This window comes from Mesocricetus auratus, unplaced genomic scaffold, assembly GCF_017639785.1.
Source record: "Mesocricetus auratus isolate SY011 unplaced genomic scaffold, BCM_Maur_2.0 Super-Scaffold_100014, whole genome shotgun sequence".
In the NCBI taxonomy this organism is placed as follows: domain Eukaryota; kingdom Metazoa; phylum Chordata; class Mammalia; order Rodentia; family Cricetidae; genus Mesocricetus; species Mesocricetus auratus.
The window spans coordinates 34,178,576-34,200,692 of NW_024429197.1; the positions used below are offsets into that span (position 1 = coordinate 34,178,576).

Here is a 22,117-nt window from a genome sequence, read left to right on the forward strand (position 1 = left end):
TTCTGTGCATGGACTCTAAACTCCTGTTATCTCATGGTTTCTTCAACTGTGTTCAGCAGTCTTACACATGTGTGAAAAAATAGTTTGAGTTTAAAATAAGTGGGGAAATAAGTGAGCAAAATAAGACACAGAGCCCCTGACACTATCAGGCGTTTTAAATGTATATGGATGGATGGTACATTGTACGCAATTTATTCAGATGAATTTGATTGAGGAACTTGTCTTCTCTCTGCCTGCCAACTGGATACATAGCGTAAAAACTGATGCACTAGAGATCAAACTTGGAAGAAATACGAAACAACACTACAGGACTTGTACCATCTCAATAGGCGAAAAAAAGAAGTCCTATGGAGTAACTTGCTAATAATATGAAGCAAGCTAAATGCAAACTCCTGGCTAGACTCACATGTTCCTGGGTTCTGGTACTCCAGATTAATTTTCTTACTGATTGAGTAGGTTCTTGCTAGCTTGGAGATACTTTCAAATTATCTGCCATGATTTCATAGGCTACAGAATTATTAGTACCTCCTTAAGTGTCACTGATTTACTTTGCACTGCTGTAGCCAAATACTTGTGTCTGGGCACTTAATGAAGAGGTTTATCTCACCCATAGTTCTGGAAGCTTAAGTGTACACTGCTGGCATTTCTTGGCTCTGGTGATGGCCTCTGGATCAGTCACAACATGGCAGATGGCATCACGGTAGAAACATATTGTAGAAGGAAGCATGTAGTGAAGCAGAAAGCGAGAGGCCAGAGAACGGATGGCTAGGCTACTCCTTGTATAACAATCCACTTTCACAGGACTAACCACTGAGAGACCCACATTAAATCCTTCCTAAGGATAGTGTTCGATGATGTAATACTTTATAGTAGATCCTACCTCATATAGATGCCATCATCTCAACACTGCTTTGCTAGAGACTCAGTCTCTACTCTAGGAAAACTCGAAAGTGTAAACCAATCAAACCACAAGCATTCCATCATTTAAGAATGGATTCAACTCCTTGGGAAAGCTATTTGGAAATGTGTGTACTAAAATAACCCACTCCATTCTACAGAAAAACTTGGTGCTCATATATCTGTTTATTATGGAATAGTGAAGCAATACACAGCCATCATACATAGTTTATATCTCTTCTGTATTAAGTGGAAAAAAATCAAGATATACAACATGATACTCAGTATGCCCTCAACTACATTATGAAAATAGAATGGGAATAATAATAAAATATTAATAATGGTAAGATTTGAGATAATTTTTTTATAGTCATTGCTATACTTTCTTTAATGTGAGTGCATTACTTGTATAATCATCAAAAATGAACTACATTTAAAAATTCATTAAAATGATGAGAGAATATTGGTCATGTTGGCTGGAGGTGATTTAATGGCAGTTCTGGTGTCTGGCCTCCGTGATAGCATCATTGTGTGCCTCTGTCTAGACATCATGTCATGAGCTTGGGAAGCTGCAATGGTGTAACGTTGCTGTCTGGGTTTCTGCTTTCAGCTGCCGGGCTTTGCTGTTTGTTTTTTTCCATTGTGACATCACAGCACAGGCTGTGGACCTACAATGACATTATCTTGACAGTTCTATAGTGAAGTGCAGGGCTAATGCAAGCCCTTTTCAGTCTCCAAATCTTTGGCTTGTAAATTCTCTCCATGTTTCTCCAAAACACTTTTTTTTTTTAATTTTAGGATTGTATATCAGAAAAAAGACTTGTGGCTCATACTTTGAGCTCTCAGCATTTCTAGATGTCAAGATTATTTAATTTAGTTCTAACTAGGAATCAGGTTCAAACAAATCTCTTTAAAATGTCACTTTTCTCAGAAATTGGCTTTGTTTTTAACTTTCCTCTCTTCCCTGCTCTGTATTCCCCTCCCTCTCTCCTTCCTCCTCCCTCTTCTTCCTTCTCTTTCTGTTTTGGTCCATTTCAGTACTTTCTGAATATCTTCCATGAATATCTTCTCATGACAGATGGTAGGATTTACTAGCAGTAGAGACAGGACCTGAATTCCAAGGGTTTAGGCTTTGGTGGAGAGAGGAATTTCACCAATATTGCAAGCTTGCTAATTCAGTGTTGAGGTTAGTGGACTTTGAGGAATCTGGAGAGCTGAGGGCTGAGAAATGGCTCAGTAATGCCTACACACCTCCTGCCTTGTTCCCCAGTTCGGATGCTATGATCTGATATGAGCTGAGTTCAATAACCAACTGAGCCTAAAGTTTGCAAACATCACTTGAAAGGGAAGGATTGCACATATAAATTAAATTTAAGTCTTATATTTTTGGTTGTGAGCCTAGCCTTGGTGGCTGAGCAACCTCTCCAGCCCAAGTCATCTCTCCCAGTGGTGGGACCGGGACACCAACCCATCCACAAAATCTGTGACTCACAAACTGCTCTGTCAGTAAGATGCACTAGGCTCAGAGCTTGTAGGAGTGCCCTGCCAATGACTGGTCTAACCTGAGGCCCACATCACAAGAGGGAGGCCAGGCCCAGTACTACCTGGATGGCTAAGATCTTGAAGCTGGATGGTTCAGGGACCTAGGGTAGAACCAACCATGACTAACCAAAACAAAAAAAGTCAATGAAAAGATTGCTAATGATATGTTGCTATATACATAGATTGGTGCCTAGCCCAACTGTCATCAGAGAGGTTTCCTCCAAGAGCTTATGGGACCCACAGTCAAACAGTAGATGGAGCTTGGGACTCTGCAGAAGAGTAGTAGGATTGTAGGAGCCAGAGGGGTAGAGAACATCAGAACAAGGCCCACAGAATCAAGTAAACAGGGCTCGCAGGGGCTCACAGAGACTGAAGAAGCAACTACAGTGCCTGCCGGGGTCTGCACCAGGCCCTCTGCGTACATGCTGTGGTTCTTTAGCTTGGGGTTTTTATTGGACTTCCAACAATGGAAGTGAGTGTATCTCTGGCTCTTTTGTCTGCTCTTGGGACCTATTTCCTCCTACTGAGTTCCTAGTCGAACCTTGATATGAAGGTTTGTGCTTAGTCTTATTGTATCTTGTTATGCAGGGGAGGTGAGGGGGCGTTGGGAGGAGTGAAGGGAGGGAGACAGGGTACAGTTGGGATGTATTGCATGAGAGAAGAATAAATAAATAAATAAATAAATAAATAAATAAATGAAATAGATAAGAGAGAGAGAAAAAAGAAGAGTTTGATATTTTTGAAAAAATAAAATGTAGAGAAGATATGTAGGAAATCAGCAAAATTGTATGGTTGTCAGAAAGCTGTTCCTTCGGGAACTGAAAGCTGTGAGGATGCTGAAAAACAACGAGGAGCTGAGCAGGTGGACAGCAACTGTGTTCTATGAGTAGGTGTGATTGGGGAAACATACCTAGGTAAGTGTTCAGAGTGAACTCCATGGGATAAATCTGATTATAAAGAAGAGGGAAGCCAGGCGGTGGTGGCACACACCTTTAACCCCAGTACCCGGGAGGCAGAGGCAGGCAGATCTCTGTGAGTTCGAGACCAGCCTGGTCTACAAGAGTTAGTCCCAGGACAGCCTTCAAAGCCACAGAGAAACCCTCTCACAAAAAAACAAAAAAGAAAAAAAAACCCAAACCAAAACCCTAAAACAAACAAAAAAACAAAGAGGGAAGATAATAGAGGTCTTACTGATAGGGAATAAGCTTTGTTGTCAAGATAATGGAAAACCTAGTGAGGTTAAAAAATAAAGACCCTTGGGAACCATTAACTCTAAGCTGTGTCTGGGCAGGGCCTGGGCAGTGGGGCTCAGAGTAGGAGTGAAGGGACCACTCAGAGGAATGCCTCTGCTACAGGCTAGAAGGTTCAGAATGTGACCAGGGAGGAAAGAAATGATCCTAAGAGAGGAAGGAAAAGAACAAGAGACAGGAGTTCTGTAGTTCTTTATAGGAGTGAATCTCAGGGCCATGGTCAGAAACGAAATGGAAAAGAATTTGTGAGCAGGAAAGGAATTTGCTAGCCAGCAGGCCACTAACATTTTTTTTACTGGCTGGTTGGGTTAATGCTAAACATCTTTTTCTTCCTCCTTCTTTAAATTTAAATTAGAAACAAGCTTGTTTTACATGTCAATCCCAGTTCCCTCCTCCTCCTCTCCTCCCCTGTCCCCCACCAACCCCCTATCCCATCCACTTTCTGCTCCCTAGGGAGGGTGAGACCTTCAATGGGGGGATCTGCAAAGTCTGTCATATCATTTGGAGCAGGGCCTAGACCCTCCCCTATGTGTCTAGGCTGAGAGAGTAACCCTCTATGTGGAGTGGGCTCCAAAAGTCCATTCGTGTACTAGGGATAAATACTGATCCACTACCAGAGGTCCCATAGATTAACCAGACCTCCAAACTGACATCCACGTGCAGGGGGTCTAGAACAGTCTTATGCTAGTTTCCCAGCTATCAGTCTGGGGTCCATGAGCTTCCCCTTGTTCAGGTCACCTGCTTCTGTGGGTTTCTCCTGCCTGGTCTTGGCCCCTTTGCTCATCATTCCTCCCTCTCTGCAACTGGATTCCAGGAGTTCAGCTCAGTGTTTAGCTGTGGGTGTCTGCTTCTGCTTCTATCAGCTACTAGATGAAGGCTCTAGGATGGTACATAAGGTAGTCATCAAAGTCGTTATCAGAGAAGGGCATTTAAGGTAGCCTCTCCACTATTGCTTAGATTGTTAGTTAGGGTCATCCTTGTAGATTTGTGGACATTTCCCTAGTGCTATATTTCTCCTTAAGCCTATAATGGCTTCCTTTATTATGGTTATCTCTTTTCTTGGTCTCCTCTATTCTTCATACCTAGATCTTCCTGCTCCCTCATGTCCTCCTCTCCCATCCTCTTTTCCCCTTCTCTTTCTTCTAACTCCATCTCCATTCCCCTCATGCTCCCAATTAGCTCAGGATATCTTGTCCCTTTCTCCTTCTCCAAGGGATCATGTATGCCTCTCTTAGGGCCCCCCTTGTTTCCTAACTTCTCTGGCATTGTGTATTGTAGGCTGGTAATCCTTTGCTCTATGTCTAAAATCCATATATAAATGAGTACATACCATGTTTGTCTTTTTGTGACTGGGTTACCTCACTCAGGATTTCTTCTAGTTCCATCCATTTGCCTGTGAATTTCAAGATTCCATTGGGTTTTTTCCCACTGAGTAGTATTCTATTGTGTAAATGTACCACATTTTCTCTATCCATTCTTCAGTTGAGGGGCATCTAGGCTGCTTCCAGGTTCTGGATATTACAAATAATGCTGCTATAAACATGGTTGAACAGATGTCATTGTTGTATGAATGTGCATCTTTTGGGTATATGCCTAACAGTGGAATTGCTGGGTCTTGTGGTAGACTGATTCCCATTTTCATGAGGAACTGCCAAACTGATTTCCAAAGTGGCTGTATGAGTTGACACTCCCACCAGCAGTGGAGGAGTGTTCCCCTTTGTCCACATCCTGTCCAGCATAAACTGTCATTGGTGTTTTTGATTTTAGCCATTCTGACAGGAACAAGATGGTATCTCAGAGTTGTTTTGATTTGCATTTCCTTGATAGCTAAGGATGTTGAGCACTTTCTTATGTCTTTCAGCCATTTTAGATTCTTCAATTGAGAATTCTCTATTTAGTTCTGTACCCAACTTTTTAATTGGATTATTTGGTGTTTCTGTGACTAGTTTCTTAAGTTCTTTGTATATTTTGGAAATCAGCCCTCAGTCACATGTGGGGTTGGTGAATATCTTTTCCCATTTTGTGGGCTATGTTTTTGTCTTGTTGACTTTGTTCTTTGCCTTATATAAACTTCTCAATTTCAGGATGTCCCACTTATTAATTGTCAATCTCAGTGTCTGCTACAGTGTTATGTTCAGGAAGAGATCTCTTGTACCAATTCGTTCAAGGGTACCACCTACTTATTCTCCTAAGAGGTTCAGTCTGGATGGATTTATGTTGAGGTCTTTGATCCATTTGGACTTAAGTTTTGTGCATGGTGATAAATATGGATCTGTCTGTAGTCTTCTACACACCAGCTATACCACCACCATTTGTTGAAGATACTTCCTTCTTTTCATTGTATATTTTTAGCTTCTTTGTCAAAAACCGCATGTTTCTACGTGTGTGGGTCCATATCAGGGTTTTCAATTTGATTCCATTGGTCTACCTGTCTATTTTTGTGCCAATACCAAGCTGTTTTCAGGACTATAGCGCTATAATAGAGCTTTAAGAGGGATGATGATGCTTCCAGATGTTCCTTTATTGCACAGGTTGGTTTTGGTTATCATGGGTCTTTTGTTTTTCCACATAAAGTTGATTATTGTTCTTTCAAGGTCTGTGAAGAATTGTGCTGGGATTTTGATGGGGATTGCATTGAATCTGTAGATTGCTTTTTGCAAAATTGCCATTTTTACTACATTGATTCTACCTATCCAAGAGGATGGGTGACCTTTTCATTTTCTGGTATCTTCTTTAATTTCTTTCTTTAAAATCTCAAAGTTCTTGTCACACAGGTCTTTCACTTGTTTGGTTGGGGTTCTCCCAAGGTATTTTATGTTGTTTGTGGCCATTGTAAAGAGTGATGTTTCTCTGATTTCTTTCTCAACCCATTTTAAAACATCTTTTGAGGCTCCATTTCTCTAAGTGTGGCATATAGACCCACAGGGCAACTATAAACACAATAAAAATTATAAGTGTTATCTCTGTTATTAGAAATTTTGTTTTGAATTCACAGGCCCAATTATGTCTAAAACTATTTTCCTGGTGATGCTATGGCATGGTTTCCCATTCTCACTGTGTTATATTTGCACTGTGGGTGGATATTGGTGGTGGAACTGCTGTGGTCTTAGCATCAATCAAGGCGGCACTATCACCAAGTCAAAGGGATAAAACGAAAGTTATATAGAAAGTCCTAAAAGCAGAAAAAGTTATTCAACTTATTAAACCCTAATTCTAGACTAGATGTTTTGAAATCATTCCAATGGAAAATGGGAAGAAGGCCCAAGAACATGCAGCATGCCAGAGTAATGGTTGACCAGAGGAAGCGCAGTCCCATGAGTTGTAAACTAAAGTAGCCACTTTACTTGGTATAGCCATCTGTCACAAATTCCTGTGGCTGGTGGCTTTTTCTGACTGCTCAACATTGAACCCTTGTACATGATTGGCAGCTCTTGTACATCTGCCACCAAACCACATTCTCAGCCAGGCCTGATGCCTTAAATGGCAAATGTTATTGTTTTTATAGTTTGGGAGGCTGAGAAGTTCAAGATTAAGGTATAACAATAGGATCTATCTCTAGTGAAATAAAATAGAGACATGATATTTACCTCCTAGGATGGTTACAAAGACTAAATGATATGGTCTATGGAATATCTCAGTACACCACACTTAAGGACAATTTTTAGTAAACATTTTATAAGTATTTGTATGTGCTTTCAGTAATGTTGTTTGATAGTGCTGTTTGTCAACAATTGTTTTACCAATGAGAAAACAGCTTAGAGATGTCCAACACCTCCTTGAGGCCAGACCTAGAGAGATGGCTCAGCCATTAAAGACTAGGCTCACAGCCAAAATATGAAATCTTGGAAGCCAGACCCTGGCCTCAATTGTGTCTAGCCACCAAAATTTCTGCTTCTTTGGCTCATGAAAAAAAATACATCACCAGTGAACTCATATCTCTAAAATGGTAATCATTTGTGCTATCTGACAATGATTATGATGTATAGGAATAGTGTTATTGGTGCTTGGTGCCTGGACTGGGCTGTGTCTCAGGTTCTTGGTATCTTGTTCAAAGAACTGACGTGCACACAACTAGCAATGTATCAAGGACTTTTATCTATAACCACAGTGCAGTTCCTCACCCTTCATGAGAGCAGCAGGTTTGGTGTGATTGCACAAGAGCCCCACATTATGTCTCATGACTTCCTTTTATGAGTCCAGGAGGGCAGTTTGCTAGAGGCAGGGTTGGTGGTCTTTGTTCTCATAAGTGTTTATTGACAGGTGGAAATTTAGGACTTCTGTGCAGACATGGGTTTTTCATCCCATAATTTTAATCATGCATACCCAGTCATGCATAACCCCATAAAAATTCATTCTGAGAGCACAGTTTGCCTGGCTGTGTCTGCAACTAAAACCAGTTTGGCTCATTTCTAGTACTAGAATATGTCTGAACACAAACCAACCACAAAAGGGGAATTGCTAGGGCAGAGGGACCAACTGTTTGCTGAGAAAGGGGTGTGTCCAGCTATTCCGGGATAACCATCCTTGTAAATTGCCTGCCTCAGTACCAATAGTTAGCCTCTCATAGGAACATAATAAATACTTTTTCTTCATGTCTTACAAAACACACTTCCACTAGTAGGAAAGTGTACACACATAGTTTTGAGTCTTAAAATTGATACAGGGGTTTCTTCTTTCAGGCGAGTTAGTCGAGCTGCAACCCCTGAAGCAGTTGCCTGTCAGTTGAGCAACTGGTCAGAATGGACAGATTGTTTTCCATGTCAGAACAAAAAGGTAAGCCATCTAGGTGGATTTTGGGGTATTGAGCATCTGGTTTGTGCATTAGGTACCAATGGAAATAAGCAGCTGGGACTATATGTCTAGGTTCTAGAATGAAACTGGATCTGGACATAGGCATTTAGAAACATTCAGAACCTGGGTGGTGATGCTTGTGTCTGCCTCTCTTGTTTTTTTTTTTTTAATAACACATCATGGAGCAAGGCTGCTGAAAGTGTCTGGTTATGTCACAGGAAAATAGCCACCAGGTCACAGACACGTTGAAACTCTATGGACGCTCTGAGTCCTGGCCAACATTTTGCCCTCTAATGAAGGTAATATGGAAGGACTGCTAGATGGCGTAGTACTAAAAGGCAAATTGTCTCTGAGCTGCTGCCTGCGCCCAACAGAAGTCCAGCAATGCCACAAAGGATATTCCCATGGTTAAAAAGCTCAGCATATCCAACACATAATTATGTTCATGGTGCCTGTTTAGATAGTTTTGAGTGCTCCAAGGCGGTTCCTAAATCCAGTCTCATATGAAAGGACAGCATAAAATTCTCATTTACTTAGAAGCCACTGGCTCAAGTTGACAAAAAGCAGTCTAACATGTACCGTGTTGTATATTGTTCACGAATCTCTTCAAGCAATGCTTGCCTTTGTATGGGATATATCCCGGCGGGCTACACCATCCCCAGCCTTTTTGCTTCAAACACCACTGACTGAATATTGTGTGTCAGGGCAATACTGTCGAGCTCAAGTGTTTACTCTGCAGTTCTACAGTGTAGGTCTGATGCTGCCTCCTACCTGCTTTATTCCTTTGGACTTATTTTTCTTTACCCTTTCTGCACCTCACTGCGGTAGTAGCACAGTGCCTACAGTGTGGAGTTACTGAGCGCTCGACGAGTGACATGGACAGAGGCACATGGCATAACAGGTGTTGACAAACGTCCTGGATTTTTATAATCATAGTCTGTACCCCACTCTGCTTCCTCCATGATCTTGAATTGAGCCCTGATCTTCTGACAGCAGAGCTTGTGTGGGGCCCATTGGTGCTCACCCTGTCTCGAAACTCACTTGACAAGCTGAGATGCACTGTGTTGTGAGTTGTTTAAAAAAATCAAAGAGCTAAGAAGTAGTGGAAACACAATTTGGACCTGAATTATTGAATTTCAAGCTCTAAAATTCAGCATTCTGCCTTTCCTAGCTCAAACAAATAAGACCCTCAGACCTCACCTATTTAAATCCAGCCCCTGCAAGTTGGCTCACTTCATCTTGATATATATTAATCTCCCAAGTCAACAATAATACATTTCTACAAACACAGTAGCCTATTTCTACAAACACACTAGCTTTCCACAGCAGACATTTGTCCCCTCGGGGTCCTGGAGGCCAGAGGAAGGCAATAGAGGTGAGCAGTGCCTTCCTCCTTTTGGAGACCCCAAGGGAGAATGTGTGCCTTGCCCCATCCACTGCTGCTGGTTGCCAATAGCCCTTGACCTATGGCTGCATCTCTCCCTCTGTCTCTCCAGACACATTGCTTCCTTTCCTTTTGTGTCTTCTCCCCCATGTGTCTGCCTGCAATCCTCCTGTACACCCTTCTTTCAAGATAGTATGGTAATACTTTGGGCTACTCAGAAAACCCCAAATAATCACATCTCAAAACTGCTAATATTTTAAGCAAACTGTTTTGCAAATTAAAACTTTTTACAGATTTTGAGTTATACTTTTTGGTGATCATCACTCAACCTATTGAATATCCTAAACCTGCATTTTTCTCATATGTTTTTGTTTAGGTACCAGATTACACAGGGCTTATATCAGAATTGAATTACTTCCTTAAATACTTAGGAAGATATATGTGTCTATGAAGAAATCCTTAATATATTAAATGCCATTAATTATTTAAGTAAAGTGCCACCTTTATTTTATTTATTAATATGTTTCTTCTTCTTAAAGTCACCCAAACAAAGATGTGCATTTCTGGAAAGAAACATTATCTACTACACAGAAAAGGAAATTATGCTTTAATGACACAAGCTACAGGCAACAGCACAGAGAAGTCCCTTAGGGAGTATTGACACTTGCCTTCCAACAACCCACTGCCTCCATTATTTGAAAGCAACCTGGTAAATTCAACGGAGAGAAATGAACTTGAAGGCTTACAGCATTGTTCCAAGTACAGGCGCTACAGGAAGGACGGTGATGGTGCTAATAGTCACCATTTATCAAGGCTTTCCATGTCCCAGGCACCACAGTCATGCTTTACATAAATACATTGTCTAGTTCAGTTCTCCCAGGCAAGTGAAAGGGATGGAGACTTAAATCTGGGCAAAAGTACCTGGGACTCACAGATTAAAGAAGCAACTCACAGATGATCAAATCATTGCTTCTTTACTTGTTAACATTCTTGGGGGAAGGACTTTTGACTGAGTCAAGGTCAAAGGCAGAAGATACAGGACTAAAAGTTTCATTGCCCATCACTCCAGGATGCTTTCCAGGCAGTGTGTTTTGTATTGTTATATATTGTATCTCAACTGAGTGCTAACCTAGAAGCCAGCCATGACACCCCACAGTTCTCTTGATATCCTAGTTCTTGGCCTCCTATTTCTACACCAATAACTAACCCTTGATCAATTTTCTGAATCCAGCCTTGACTGTATATGAGTAAATGCTTATTGATAAAAAGACAGGAAGAATTAAAATACACACCAATCCTGAGGCTCTAGAATTTCATGAAAAAGACAAACAAACAAACAAACCCTGCAAAGGCACAGTGGCAATGGCCTCTAAAAGTGTACCTGACCAGAGTTCAAGTCTGAGTATATGAAAGTGGCTAAGGCTGTCCTTCCTTCATGTCCCTTCACTGTGGCATCTCAACCTGTGATTTTCTCACAGAGATGGTTGACAAGTAGACAAATAGGCAGATTCTTTGTCACTGCCTTATTTGCCAAGTGCTAAGGAAGGAGGAGGAATTGTAGAGTACATGATGGAGACAGGGAAAGCTTTCCAGGGGAGGGAAGCCATGGAATTTGAAAGATAAACCTTTGTAGCTGGTTGAATATGGGAACAGGGATCTTCCCTAAGCAGTAAGAAAGCCTTCATAGAACATCTGTCCCAGCCTTTCCTTTGATATTTCACATCTGTATTCAGAATTCCAGCTGATAACTGTGCCACCTGTCTGAACACCACAGTGCATGATCATTTATCCCCTTATAAGACAGCCCTGAAGGCAGCTTTCAATCATGAAACAGCTATTCCTTATGTTGAACTGAGACCTGCCTGCATAGATCTTAGATGATTGATTGACAAGACTATATCTGGTTCACAATCTGATTTAGTACCGGCACCGGAGCCTCTTGCAGCCAAGCAAGTTTGGGGGAACCATCTGCAGTGGTGACATCTGGGATGAGACTAGCTGTAACAGCCCCACACCTTGTGTGAGGCAAGCACAGTGTGGACAGGATTTCCAGTGTGGAGAGACAGGTGAGTAGCATGCCAATACAACAACAGCTGGGCTTGTCAAACATAGCGTGCAAAGTAAGTTGGTTAAAGTGCAGCCTCCTAACTGTTGGAGGTTTGGGAAAGGGCCCAGAGATCTGTATTTTAAGCCAACTAGTAACCCATGCAATTTTTTTTAAAGTACTTATTTTATTTTTAAAATTATATGTATAAAGAAGGGCAGTATGTGCATGTGTGAGTGCAGATGCCCATATAGGACAGAAGAGGGCACCAGATCCTCTGGAGTTGGAATTACAGCCTATGTGATATGAGCCACCACCTGGTATGGATGCTCAGAACTGAAATGCAGAACCTATGCAAGAGCATTCTTAACTTTTTAGCCAGTCCATATATATATTTAGAGAAAGTGCAACTTGTAGTTGAAAGATAACATTTATTAAATAAACAATTACTAGGTACATATTAAGGTCTAGGCAGTGCACTTCCTGCTGTTAATATGCAAATTAAAAACAATGTCCCTGACCTTGAAGCAGTCCTAATCTGTTTGGAGAAGAGACCTACAAGAGGTCAATTATAGTTCCATGGGCTAGTCTTGGGCTGTGTGCAATTCTTTAGCAGGGACACCCAAATGAGCTTTGGGGGACTCAGGGAAGTCCTTAAAATGGTATTTGAGTTGAGGTTTGAAAAAAAAAAAACAACAACAGTTGAAACTTCCAGAAGAAGGCATGTGAAAAAACATGAGAATTCAGGGACTTACAATTGTCCCCGAATCTTTATAGCCTGAGGGCTTTAGAAAGAGACAAGGTTGGATGATGGACCCTTAAGGTAACCTGGAATAGGGTAGCAACCAGGGTTCAGGTTGTGGCATTTGGAAGGGTGAGGACTTTCTATCACTGTGAAGAGACACCATGATCATGGCAACTCTTATAAAGGAAATCATTTAATTGGGTCCTGGCCTACAGTTCAGAGATTTAGTCCATTATCATCATGACGGGAAGCATGGTAGCATACAGACAGAAACCGTGCTGGAGAAGGAGCTAAGAGTTGTACTCTGTATCTACAGGAAGAGACAGTGAACCACTAGGCCTGTCTTGAGCTTCTGAGACCTCAAATGCCATGCCCAGTGACACATTTCCTCCAACAAGGCCACACCTATTCCAGCAAGGCCACACCTCTTATTAGTGCCACTCCTTGTGAGCCATTTTCTTTCAAACCTCCACAGGAACCCTTGGCAGATATAGAGCAGGAGAGTGGCATGAGCAGACTGGCATTTTAGAGGATGATTGGAGGGTTTGATGTAGAGGCTGGATTTGAGAGGGAGAGATGGGTTGGCCAGAGCTTAGGGACACAACACAGGGCTAGACAGCTAGCAATGATGGAAGAGGTGGTGCAAACAGACAGAATAGGGAAAGTTGGGGGGCAAAAGTAGGGAAGCCTGTGATGACGGCCTCAGAAGCACTCTCAGCCTTGTCTCCCTTAGGTCGCTGCCTGAAACGCCACCTGGTATGTAATGGAGACAATGACTGCCTCGATGGCTCTGATGAGGACAACTGTGAGGATGCCATGGCCGCTGAGGATGACTGCCATCAGTATGAACCAATCCCAGGATCAGAAAGGGCAGCCCTAGGGTAAGTGGACATCTTGTGGTTGTTCAAGCACGGCAAATGATTCCTTTGTCATTATGGATATTCTGAAGGTTCCTCTGAAGGGACCTGTAGGCGGAGTTTCTTTGTCCCTCTAGTCACTCCCCAAATAATGACACATAAACCAATATTATAAATGCTCAGCCGGTAGCTTAGACTTGTCTCCAGCCAGCTCTTATAACTTAAATTAACCCGTTTCTGTTAATCATGTGCTGCCCCAGGACTTGTTTACCTCATCTATGAACTTCCCATGTTTCTTCTTCCTTATCTGGCTTGTGATTCCTCAGACTCCACCCTATTTCTTCCCAGTATTCCCTCTATCCTGAAAAGCCTGCCTAGCTCTTGGCCAATCAGTTCTTTATTAACAAGGAGAGCAACACGTTTCCACAGTGTACAGAAGGATTACTCCACAGCAGGGCACCTGTAGCTACAAGGAACTTTTGTCTCCTAGGGTAGCTTGCATGGTTCTGGTAATATGACGTCACCCACTCTGTCCCTCTTTTTCAACCTGAGGGTCCTTCTCCCCTCTTTACTGTCCCTCTCCTCTCAGCCCAAATTTCTTTCATCTCTAAGGCCACTATCTTCCATGAAACATTCCCAGATGTCCTCAAAGGCAGCTCTCTCCAGCTGGACCTGACATTTCCAGCAGCCTTGCTCACTGCACTCTGACAAGCTAACAGTGTGATACAGCGCAAAGAAAACAGGCTTCGTGGTGGTACTGAAGCTTGAACCTCAACCTTGTCGTTGTTTGATTCGCCTCTCAGACCATAGCTTTTATGTTGAGCTGAAATCAGCTTCAAGTTTCATTTCTCTTCAACATACACCTGTGTCCAGGCACAACTCCCTGAACGCCACACACTCAGTCCTTATGAGCACGGATCAATTTTATTTCTTCTTTCTGCAGTATCTTTTTCAATGCCCTGACCTGAATGACTTCTTGTCTAGTATTATGGACAAGAAGTCTCTCTCCAATTATGTCAGAACCCTGAGCACCTATGTGATCGTATTTGTAGACAGGGATTTGAGTGGGTAATTAAGGTTGAGTGAGGTCAGAAGGATGAAGTCCTAATCCAAAAGGATTGGCATCTACAGAAAAAAAGGAAGAGATCTGCAATCTATTTCCACAACTGTATAGACAAGAATATACATGAGGACATGAAAAGAGCAGCTGTCTGTATGAAAACACAAACAAAAAAACAACAATAAAACAAAACAACTCTCACTGGAAACCAACCTCAAGAAAAATTTGATTTTGCATATAGAACTAAAGAAAAAAATGAGTTCTGATGTGTAAGGCACCAATCTGATATTTTTAAGGCACCCAAGTATACTATTAATGTGACTGCTCAGTATGACTTTTAGGAAATCTAGATAGTGTCCCTCACCTGCTCTTGACTATGCCTGGATTGCCTTAGCCCCTCCTACAGTTCACAGAGCATCCTATCCTGCTATGCCAACATGCAACCATCAGGGACGAAGACAACTATTAGGGTGTCTACCTGTCGAGGCACAGAACTCCCTGTGTCCCAATACCAGGGTTATCTCATGGCAATCATCCAGTGTTGTCAGTTTCCTTCTATTCTGTCTCTGCCTTTGACCTTGTCCTCTACCTGGAGTCTCAACTCCTTGAGGGCAGAAATCGCTTATGATTCATGCTCTCCATGTCCTCAACTCTGTCAGAGTATGTCATAACTTCCCTTCTCACTGACTCTAGACTCCACTGAAGCACATAATGTGAGCAGCTGCCTCTTTTCAGAGAAAGACATGTGTGAGGTAGTAATTGTCACAAGTGACCCAATCAGATTACAGCCTACCCGGGGACACTGAGCTCTCTGTCAGGTAGCTCTCATCCATAACACTTAGTTGTTCTGAGATCACAGCTCGATCACCAAATGGTTTGGATCCTGTACATGCATGTAGATTCACAATGCAGCACCAAGCAGTGTGCTTTTCTTGAAACCAACTGGACCTTTTTTATTAGGATGGCCATAACAAAGTGCCCTAAACTGGGTAGCTGGAACAACAAATGTCATGGTTTTGGAAACTAGATGCTGAGAATAAGTTGTCAGCAGGCCTAGTTTCTTCTCAGGGCTTTCTCCTGGGCTCACAGGTGGCTGTCATCTTCCTGGGTTTTCACAGAGTCTTATATATGTCCATGTCCTAACTTTAACATTTTAACCTTGTTCTCTGGGACAAGACTTAGCTGTAGCATAGCGCCTTTATTTGAACTTAATTACTTCCCTTTTAAAGTTTTTAAGCTTTATTCATTTTTATTTCATGTGCTTTGGTGCTTGGCCTGCATGTATATGTGTGCAATGGGGTCAGATCCCCTGGAACTGGAGTTAGACAGTTGTGATCTGCCAATGTGGGAACTGAACCTGGGTCCTCTGGAAGAGAAGCCAGTGCTCTTAACCACTGAGCCACCTCTCTAGTCCCACTTAACTACTTCTTTAGTGGGTCTGTCCCCAATTAACAACACATTTTGAGATTCTGGTACTTAGAACACTAACCTATGAGCATACAGCACAATCAAAGGGGATTCTTGTTGATTTAGAAAGTAGCTGTGGTGCACAGAGAATGGAATGCTGAAGTGTTGAACGGAAAAAGAATCCTCTCCAACTGACAAAAATGTTGCAGACTCCCACCCTGCTCTCCTGCAACTGGACCAGGAGCAGTTCTGACACACATCCTGAACAGTGTGTTTCTCTCACACTGAAACCAGAAAACAGTAAACAGTGACACAGTGCTCTCTCCACCAAGCAGTTGATATTTTGACATAATGCTGTACTTTTCAAAGTGTTAGAAACTTTTCTTGGTATTTTAATCCTAATTTAAGCATTTTTTAGCTTCAAAGTTTTATTTCTTGTTAAATATACAGTGTATATTTGAGGCAAAACTGTGTCATCATGTGCTCTACTTACATGCTGGTACCTCACCCAGTGGCCCCCTGTCCCTTCCCTCCCTAGAGTTGACCTTGTTAAGACATGGTTCAGCCACTTCCAGATTAGATTTAAAAATAGATCTGGGAAACAAACCTTCACTATGAGCATCTTAAAAAAATGCAGGAAGTACTTATATAAATATCATTGTGGCATACATCTGTTACACACTTTTTGGTTTTAGTTAAAAAAAATGTTTTCCATACAACAATTTTGATCATGTTTCTATCCCCCTCTCCTGACTCATCCAAGATGCTCTAACTTTGTTCCCTATTCATCTTTATGTTCTTTCTCTTTCAAAAATAAGAAACAAATTTCAATTCTTTTGTTGTTGTTACAAATACCATTTGATGCGTTCCTCTTAAAACACATGTTCCCTATCTCGTTTTAAAGAAAAAAACATGGTGTCCTGTGACAATGGTTAACAATAGTGTGAAGACAAAATCCTCTTGTCTTTATAAATAAAGTTTTATTAGAACACAGTTTTTGCCTTAAAATGGAAGAGTTAAGTAGCAGCAGTTAAAGCCTACATCCTTTGAAGCCCAACATATTTACTCTCTGAACCTTTGAACCTTTATAAAATATGTTTGCTGACTCTTTTTTTTTTCGAGACAGGGTCTCTCAGTCCTTTTGGAGCCTGTCCTAGAACTCACTCGGTAGATCAGGCTGGCCTCAAACTCACAGAGATCCACCTGTCTCTGCCTCCCAAGTGCTGGGATTAAAGGCATGTGCCACCAATGTCCAGCTGCTGACTCTTTTGTAATGTAACTATAGAATATTTCATTTGACTATCTCTCTCTGAAAGCCAACTAGATGTCTTCTCATTGTGCTAGTTACTTTTCTCATATTTGCAACCTCAGGAAACAACGTAGGAGAGGAACCATTAATTTTGGCTCATGGTTTGAGGACACAGTCCATTATCGGGGAAGGCATGACAATGGGAGTGTCTTATAAATGTGATGGCAAAGCCATGAGGCTGCTTGCTCACCTCTTGGTGGATTAGGAAACTCGAAGGAGGGACTACAAACCTAAAAGTCTATACCCCAAGACACACTTCACCCAGTGAGGCCCCCACACAAAAGGTTTCACAGCCTCTCAAAACAGCTCCTTCAGCTGGGGACTAAACGTTCAAACATGATTGCACAGAGATCTTTTCGCATCCAGATCCTAACTCCCATCCTCCCTCTCCCAAACAGTGCTGTGTATCCTTTGCACACACCTGTAGATTCCTAGCAGAGTAGTATTGTTTTCACTTCCACTGTGGCTTTCCCAGATGCTGCAGGCTTAATGGTTATTTTTGAGGACCACTGTGCTCTTGGTTTTGGTTTGGCATGTTTCAGAGGCTGCACTTCTAAATTTCAGACAGAAACATTCTTAGTGGGTAGGCAGATAGAAACTGGAGGGTGGAGATAAAGACAGGGAACATGTACTCTTTGTGTCAAAAACAGCTTGGGGAAAACAAAATCCATTGTGACTAGGTATAGTGTTTCTTTTTTGTTTTTTGAGCTTCAATTTCTGCATTTGCAAAGTTGTCATGAGGTCTAAAGTTAATGTGTGTTGATAGTCTGGCGTAGTATGCATTCGACCAATCATAGCTAGTATTACATCACTTCTACTAATAAGGAAGAGGTGGAGATGGACATGCACATACATTGAACCTCTAAGCTATGTCGGGTGCTCTGTAGTTAGTCATATATTCTTTGAGATAGGTTATAGTCACACTTTATCTTTTGTTCCTTTTCTGTGCCTGTCCCAGAGGACATAAACAGTCGTGGGAGTACCATATAAAAGGTAAGTACTGGCTGCCAGAAACCCAGGGGTCTGGCAGGGTGGACCTGACTATCTGAGCATTCAAAGAAGGCCATATAGAGGAAGCAAATTTGAGTTGAGTCTCAAAGGCTACATGAGAGTTTGGGAGGCAGAAAGGAGCAACATTTTCATTATTTGTTGCATAAGAGACTTTCATGTCCAGTCTCAGAACTTTGAGTCATTTCTAATGTCTATGCTATGGTGACAAAGTCACAGTTATAGGAAGTGGCAGAGCTGGAAATTACTCATAGTTCTTCCTGATATTCCCCTGTACACATTTGTCATCCTAGGCTGACTCCAAGACAATGGATTTTATGAGGATTAGAGTCTTACACATTTATGATTATTCAAATTCACTTTTTAGTATCAGAGCCCTTTCTGAAATAATACTAAGACCAGCAATAGAGGTATGTATCACAGTTGCCTTTCCATGACCAAGGCAACTTATAAAACAAAGTATTTAGCTGGGCATTGGTGGCACACACCTTTAATCCCAGCACTCTGGAGGCAGAGGCAGGAGGATCTCTGTGAGTTCGAGGCCAGACTGGTCTACAGAGCAAGTTCCAGGACAGCCTCCAAAACAATACAGAGAAACCCTGTCTCGAAAAACCAAAACAAACAAACAAACAAACAAACAAAACCCCCCCAAAAACTAAAGTATTTAATTTGGGGCTCATGGTTCCAGAGAGTTAGAGTCACTACCACTCATGGCAGGGAACATAGCGGCAGGCAGGCAGGCATGGTGCTGGAGTGGTAGCTGAGCTTACGTCTCACCCTCAAGCAGGAGAAAGAGAGCTAGCAGGAAATGATGTGAGCTTCTGAAACCTCACATCCCATCTTCAGCAACACACCTCCTCTAACAGGGTCACACCTCTTAATATTTCCTGGGGACCAAGCGTTCAAATACAAGAGCCTGTGGGGGTCATTCTTGTTCAAACCAACTGAATCTATTCAGTATAACATATGCCAAGCCCGTCTATGGTGCCTTTAGTATGTATTAATGTATATCTAACTCCAGGAGGCTGGTACTATTACTAACTGCTTTTAACAAGTGACTATAGTGAGGCAGAGAGATAAGACAATTTTGCCTGAGTCCCCACAGCTATCAGTGGCACGAATTTCACTGGCTTCTGTGCTTGAATTCTTAATAACTGCGCATGTTCTCCCCTACCTCAGCAGCTAATCAGAACTGCCTCCTTAGGACACTGGTCCAGATGCTCTGGTTAGAGGCTACCCGGGGCCCGGGCCCAGTCCATCCAGTCTCTCAGTATTGCCAGCTCTCCCTCTGTGCCCCAAGGTACTTGAAGGAACCCCAGGGCTCACCAAACACATCCGGTGAGACCAGCCCTTAAGCACCAGCTACAATCCATTCTAGAGGATTGCATGTTACATTTTCTTTGCAAAGATTTTTCCAGGAAGCTGTTTGTTTTTTCCACTTAGGTACAATATCCTGACTCAAGAAGAAGCCCAGAGTGTGTATGATGCCAAGTATTATGACGGCCAGTGTGAGACTGTGTACAACAGTGAGTGGAGGAAGCTCCAGTATGACCCAACCTGTGAGCGCCTCTACTACGGGGATGATGAGAAATATTTTCGGAAACCCTACAACTTCCTTACGTACCACTTTGAAGTAAGTCTGATGGAGATGGCATGGGGTGGGATGGAGGGAACAACCCCTCAGGGGAGATTGTTTACTCTGGAGGCTTTTATTTTCATGAGACTTGCTGGTGACTGAAGACTCCTTCATATCCGCTGCACATAATATGCTCAGTGACGAGCGTAGAAGAGCCAAAATGTGAACATAGCACCCACCTGCTCAATCTGGGCTCCATTCCCAAACCAGTGAAGCAGATCTGGGCCTTCTTCTCCAGCCCTATTCCATAATGGACTCTGTTAAACTCTAACTACAAAAGACTGTGAACAACTAATCTGCCATTTCTCCCTGGGACACTCTCTCAATCTGGAAGATGGGAGTAGGACACAGATGGGTGGAGTTCTGACCCCTACTCCTCACGCTTCACCAAGGGTAACTTATAGCTGTCATTTTCATATTATTTCTTAATGTGACTTTGCTTTTTAAAAAATGTTCTTTTCAAAAGGGCTCACAAACTACTGGTGGTCTATGTGACTCCATGTTAAGCCTTCGTGGTTTCCAGATCACTCAGAGCATCACAAGGCTCACAGTAAGATTCAGAGCCAGCTCAAGGCCACTCATTTCCTTACCTTCAGCCTGGTAAGGGGTTGTCCATACTGTCAAGTTCACCAAAAGTTTGCTGTGTGTGGCCAGATCTTCCATGTAAGTTCTGCCACTTACCCTTACTGCCACTTAGCAGTAATCTGAGATCCAGGTGTCAGTATCCCTGCCAGATATTAGAAAGAAAATACAAAGGAATATAGTGTCAGTCCCAGAGCTGTAATGCAATAGTTGGCAGAGACAAGATTCTCATCAGATCTGTCCAAACTAAGACCAGGTTATACATCACTTAGGAGAGTGGGCATATATGCTATATATATAGATTCATATAACATTAGATATGCACACATCTACAGAAGCAGATGGAATGAACAATTATCTAGACACATCCTCCCCACTCCCAAGCCACTTAAGAGAAGGTATTGATAGGAAGCACTGGCAACCATGCAGGGTCTGTTTTTTAAGACTTACTTCCCCGGTTCTGTGGTTAGTTCTACTGGATAATAGGCTGCTGAAAATCCATTTCCCTAACTACAAGGAAGGTCTAGGGTCTGTGTGTCAGGCAAAATGAGATAGTCTAGAGATGGTCACAGGGTTCTAAAATCTTTATGGCTAATGTATGTGTCTGAACATAACAAATGCTCAAGGACTCACTCTGATGAAGGTACCATTGCAGCACATGCTCTCAGGGTCACAAGCTCTGAAAGGTGTACTATTGCTCAAATATAGGATAAGACACTGACCTCGCTTAAGTCATCTGGTAAATACAATCTTGTTGAGTGCAGGGAAAGAAACAGCTGAACCTTTGTGGGTTGCACTGAATCCCACTTATTGGGATTATCATTATCCTCCTGGCCTTCTTGACCCCTTTGCACCCAGATCAATGCCCAGACATGGCTTTCAGCTACCCTCCGCAGTACAAGCAAGCAGCCTGCATTCATAAAGGATGAGCAACCCCTCACGCTCAAGAAAATCTATGCTTTGAATATAATTAACATTTTGACATAATTATCGGCATGCAGGAACAAGCAAGTGCATATGCAATGTAAATAAACATCTCAGAAATTCCACTTGACACCAAGAAACATTGCTGGGTTTTCTCTATTTTAGTGAGCCTCAATCTGATGCGTGGCTTAGCTTCTGAAAGCAGACACGTCAATCTGGCACTTCAGAGAGCTAGCAAAGCAGAGATTCTGACGGCACATATAAGCTGAGAGTCAGGCACAGCGCTAACATCTAGTTTTCTCTTTTTAGGCCCTGGCAGATACTTTAATATCCTCAGAGTTATATGACGATGCCAATGAGCTCTTTTCTAAAATAAAAAATGACAAGTCACAGTCAGATGGCATAACCTTTGGCATAGGCCCAGCAAAAATTCCTATAACACTGATGGGGAGTGTATCCTGGTTCGACAAATCTTCATTCATGAAGGAGTTAAGCAAGTATAATGAGAAGGTATTGAAACATAAAGTCTGTGTTTCAAAGTATTCCATAATCTACACAGAACACGTATTATGTTAATTGCATTAAAAAGTACAGTAGTAATTGAACCTTAATTTGCTTGTGTAATTGGAAATGTCTGATCAGTGGTGATCATGTTTGTTTTTTATTATGCCTCTGCACACA

The 22,117-nt window shown here is 42.1% G+C and overlaps 1 protein-coding gene and 1 long non-coding RNA gene across 2 annotated transcripts in view; one reads left to right on the plus strand and one right to left on the minus strand.

Annotated features, from left to right (window-relative positions):
• Positions 1 to 22,117, minus strand: part of LOC110341257 — a 62,650-nt gene that overhangs the window by 20,441 nt on the left and 20,092 nt on the right. The window contains exon 2 of the long non-coding RNA XR_002383144.2: positions 20,521 to 20,657. This is a non-coding gene — a long non-coding RNA (uncharacterized LOC110341257). The remainder of the gene's footprint in view (positions 1 to 20,520; positions 20,658 to 22,117) is intronic.
• The window catches only part of C8a (complement C8 alpha chain), a 61,304-nt gene that overhangs the window by 7,350 nt on the left and 31,837 nt on the right, over positions 1 to 22,117 (plus strand). The window contains exons 2-6 of the mRNA XM_005072184.4: positions 8,369 to 8,462; positions 11,786 to 11,930; positions 13,387 to 13,534; positions 19,738 to 19,927; positions 21,746 to 21,946. Of these exons, the coding sequence (XP_005072241.1) occupies positions 8,369 to 8,462; positions 11,786 to 11,930; positions 13,387 to 13,534; positions 19,738 to 19,927; positions 21,746 to 21,946 (778 nt within the window). The remainder of the gene's footprint in view (positions 1 to 8,368; positions 8,463 to 11,785; positions 11,931 to 13,386; positions 13,535 to 19,737; positions 19,928 to 21,745; positions 21,947 to 22,117) is intronic.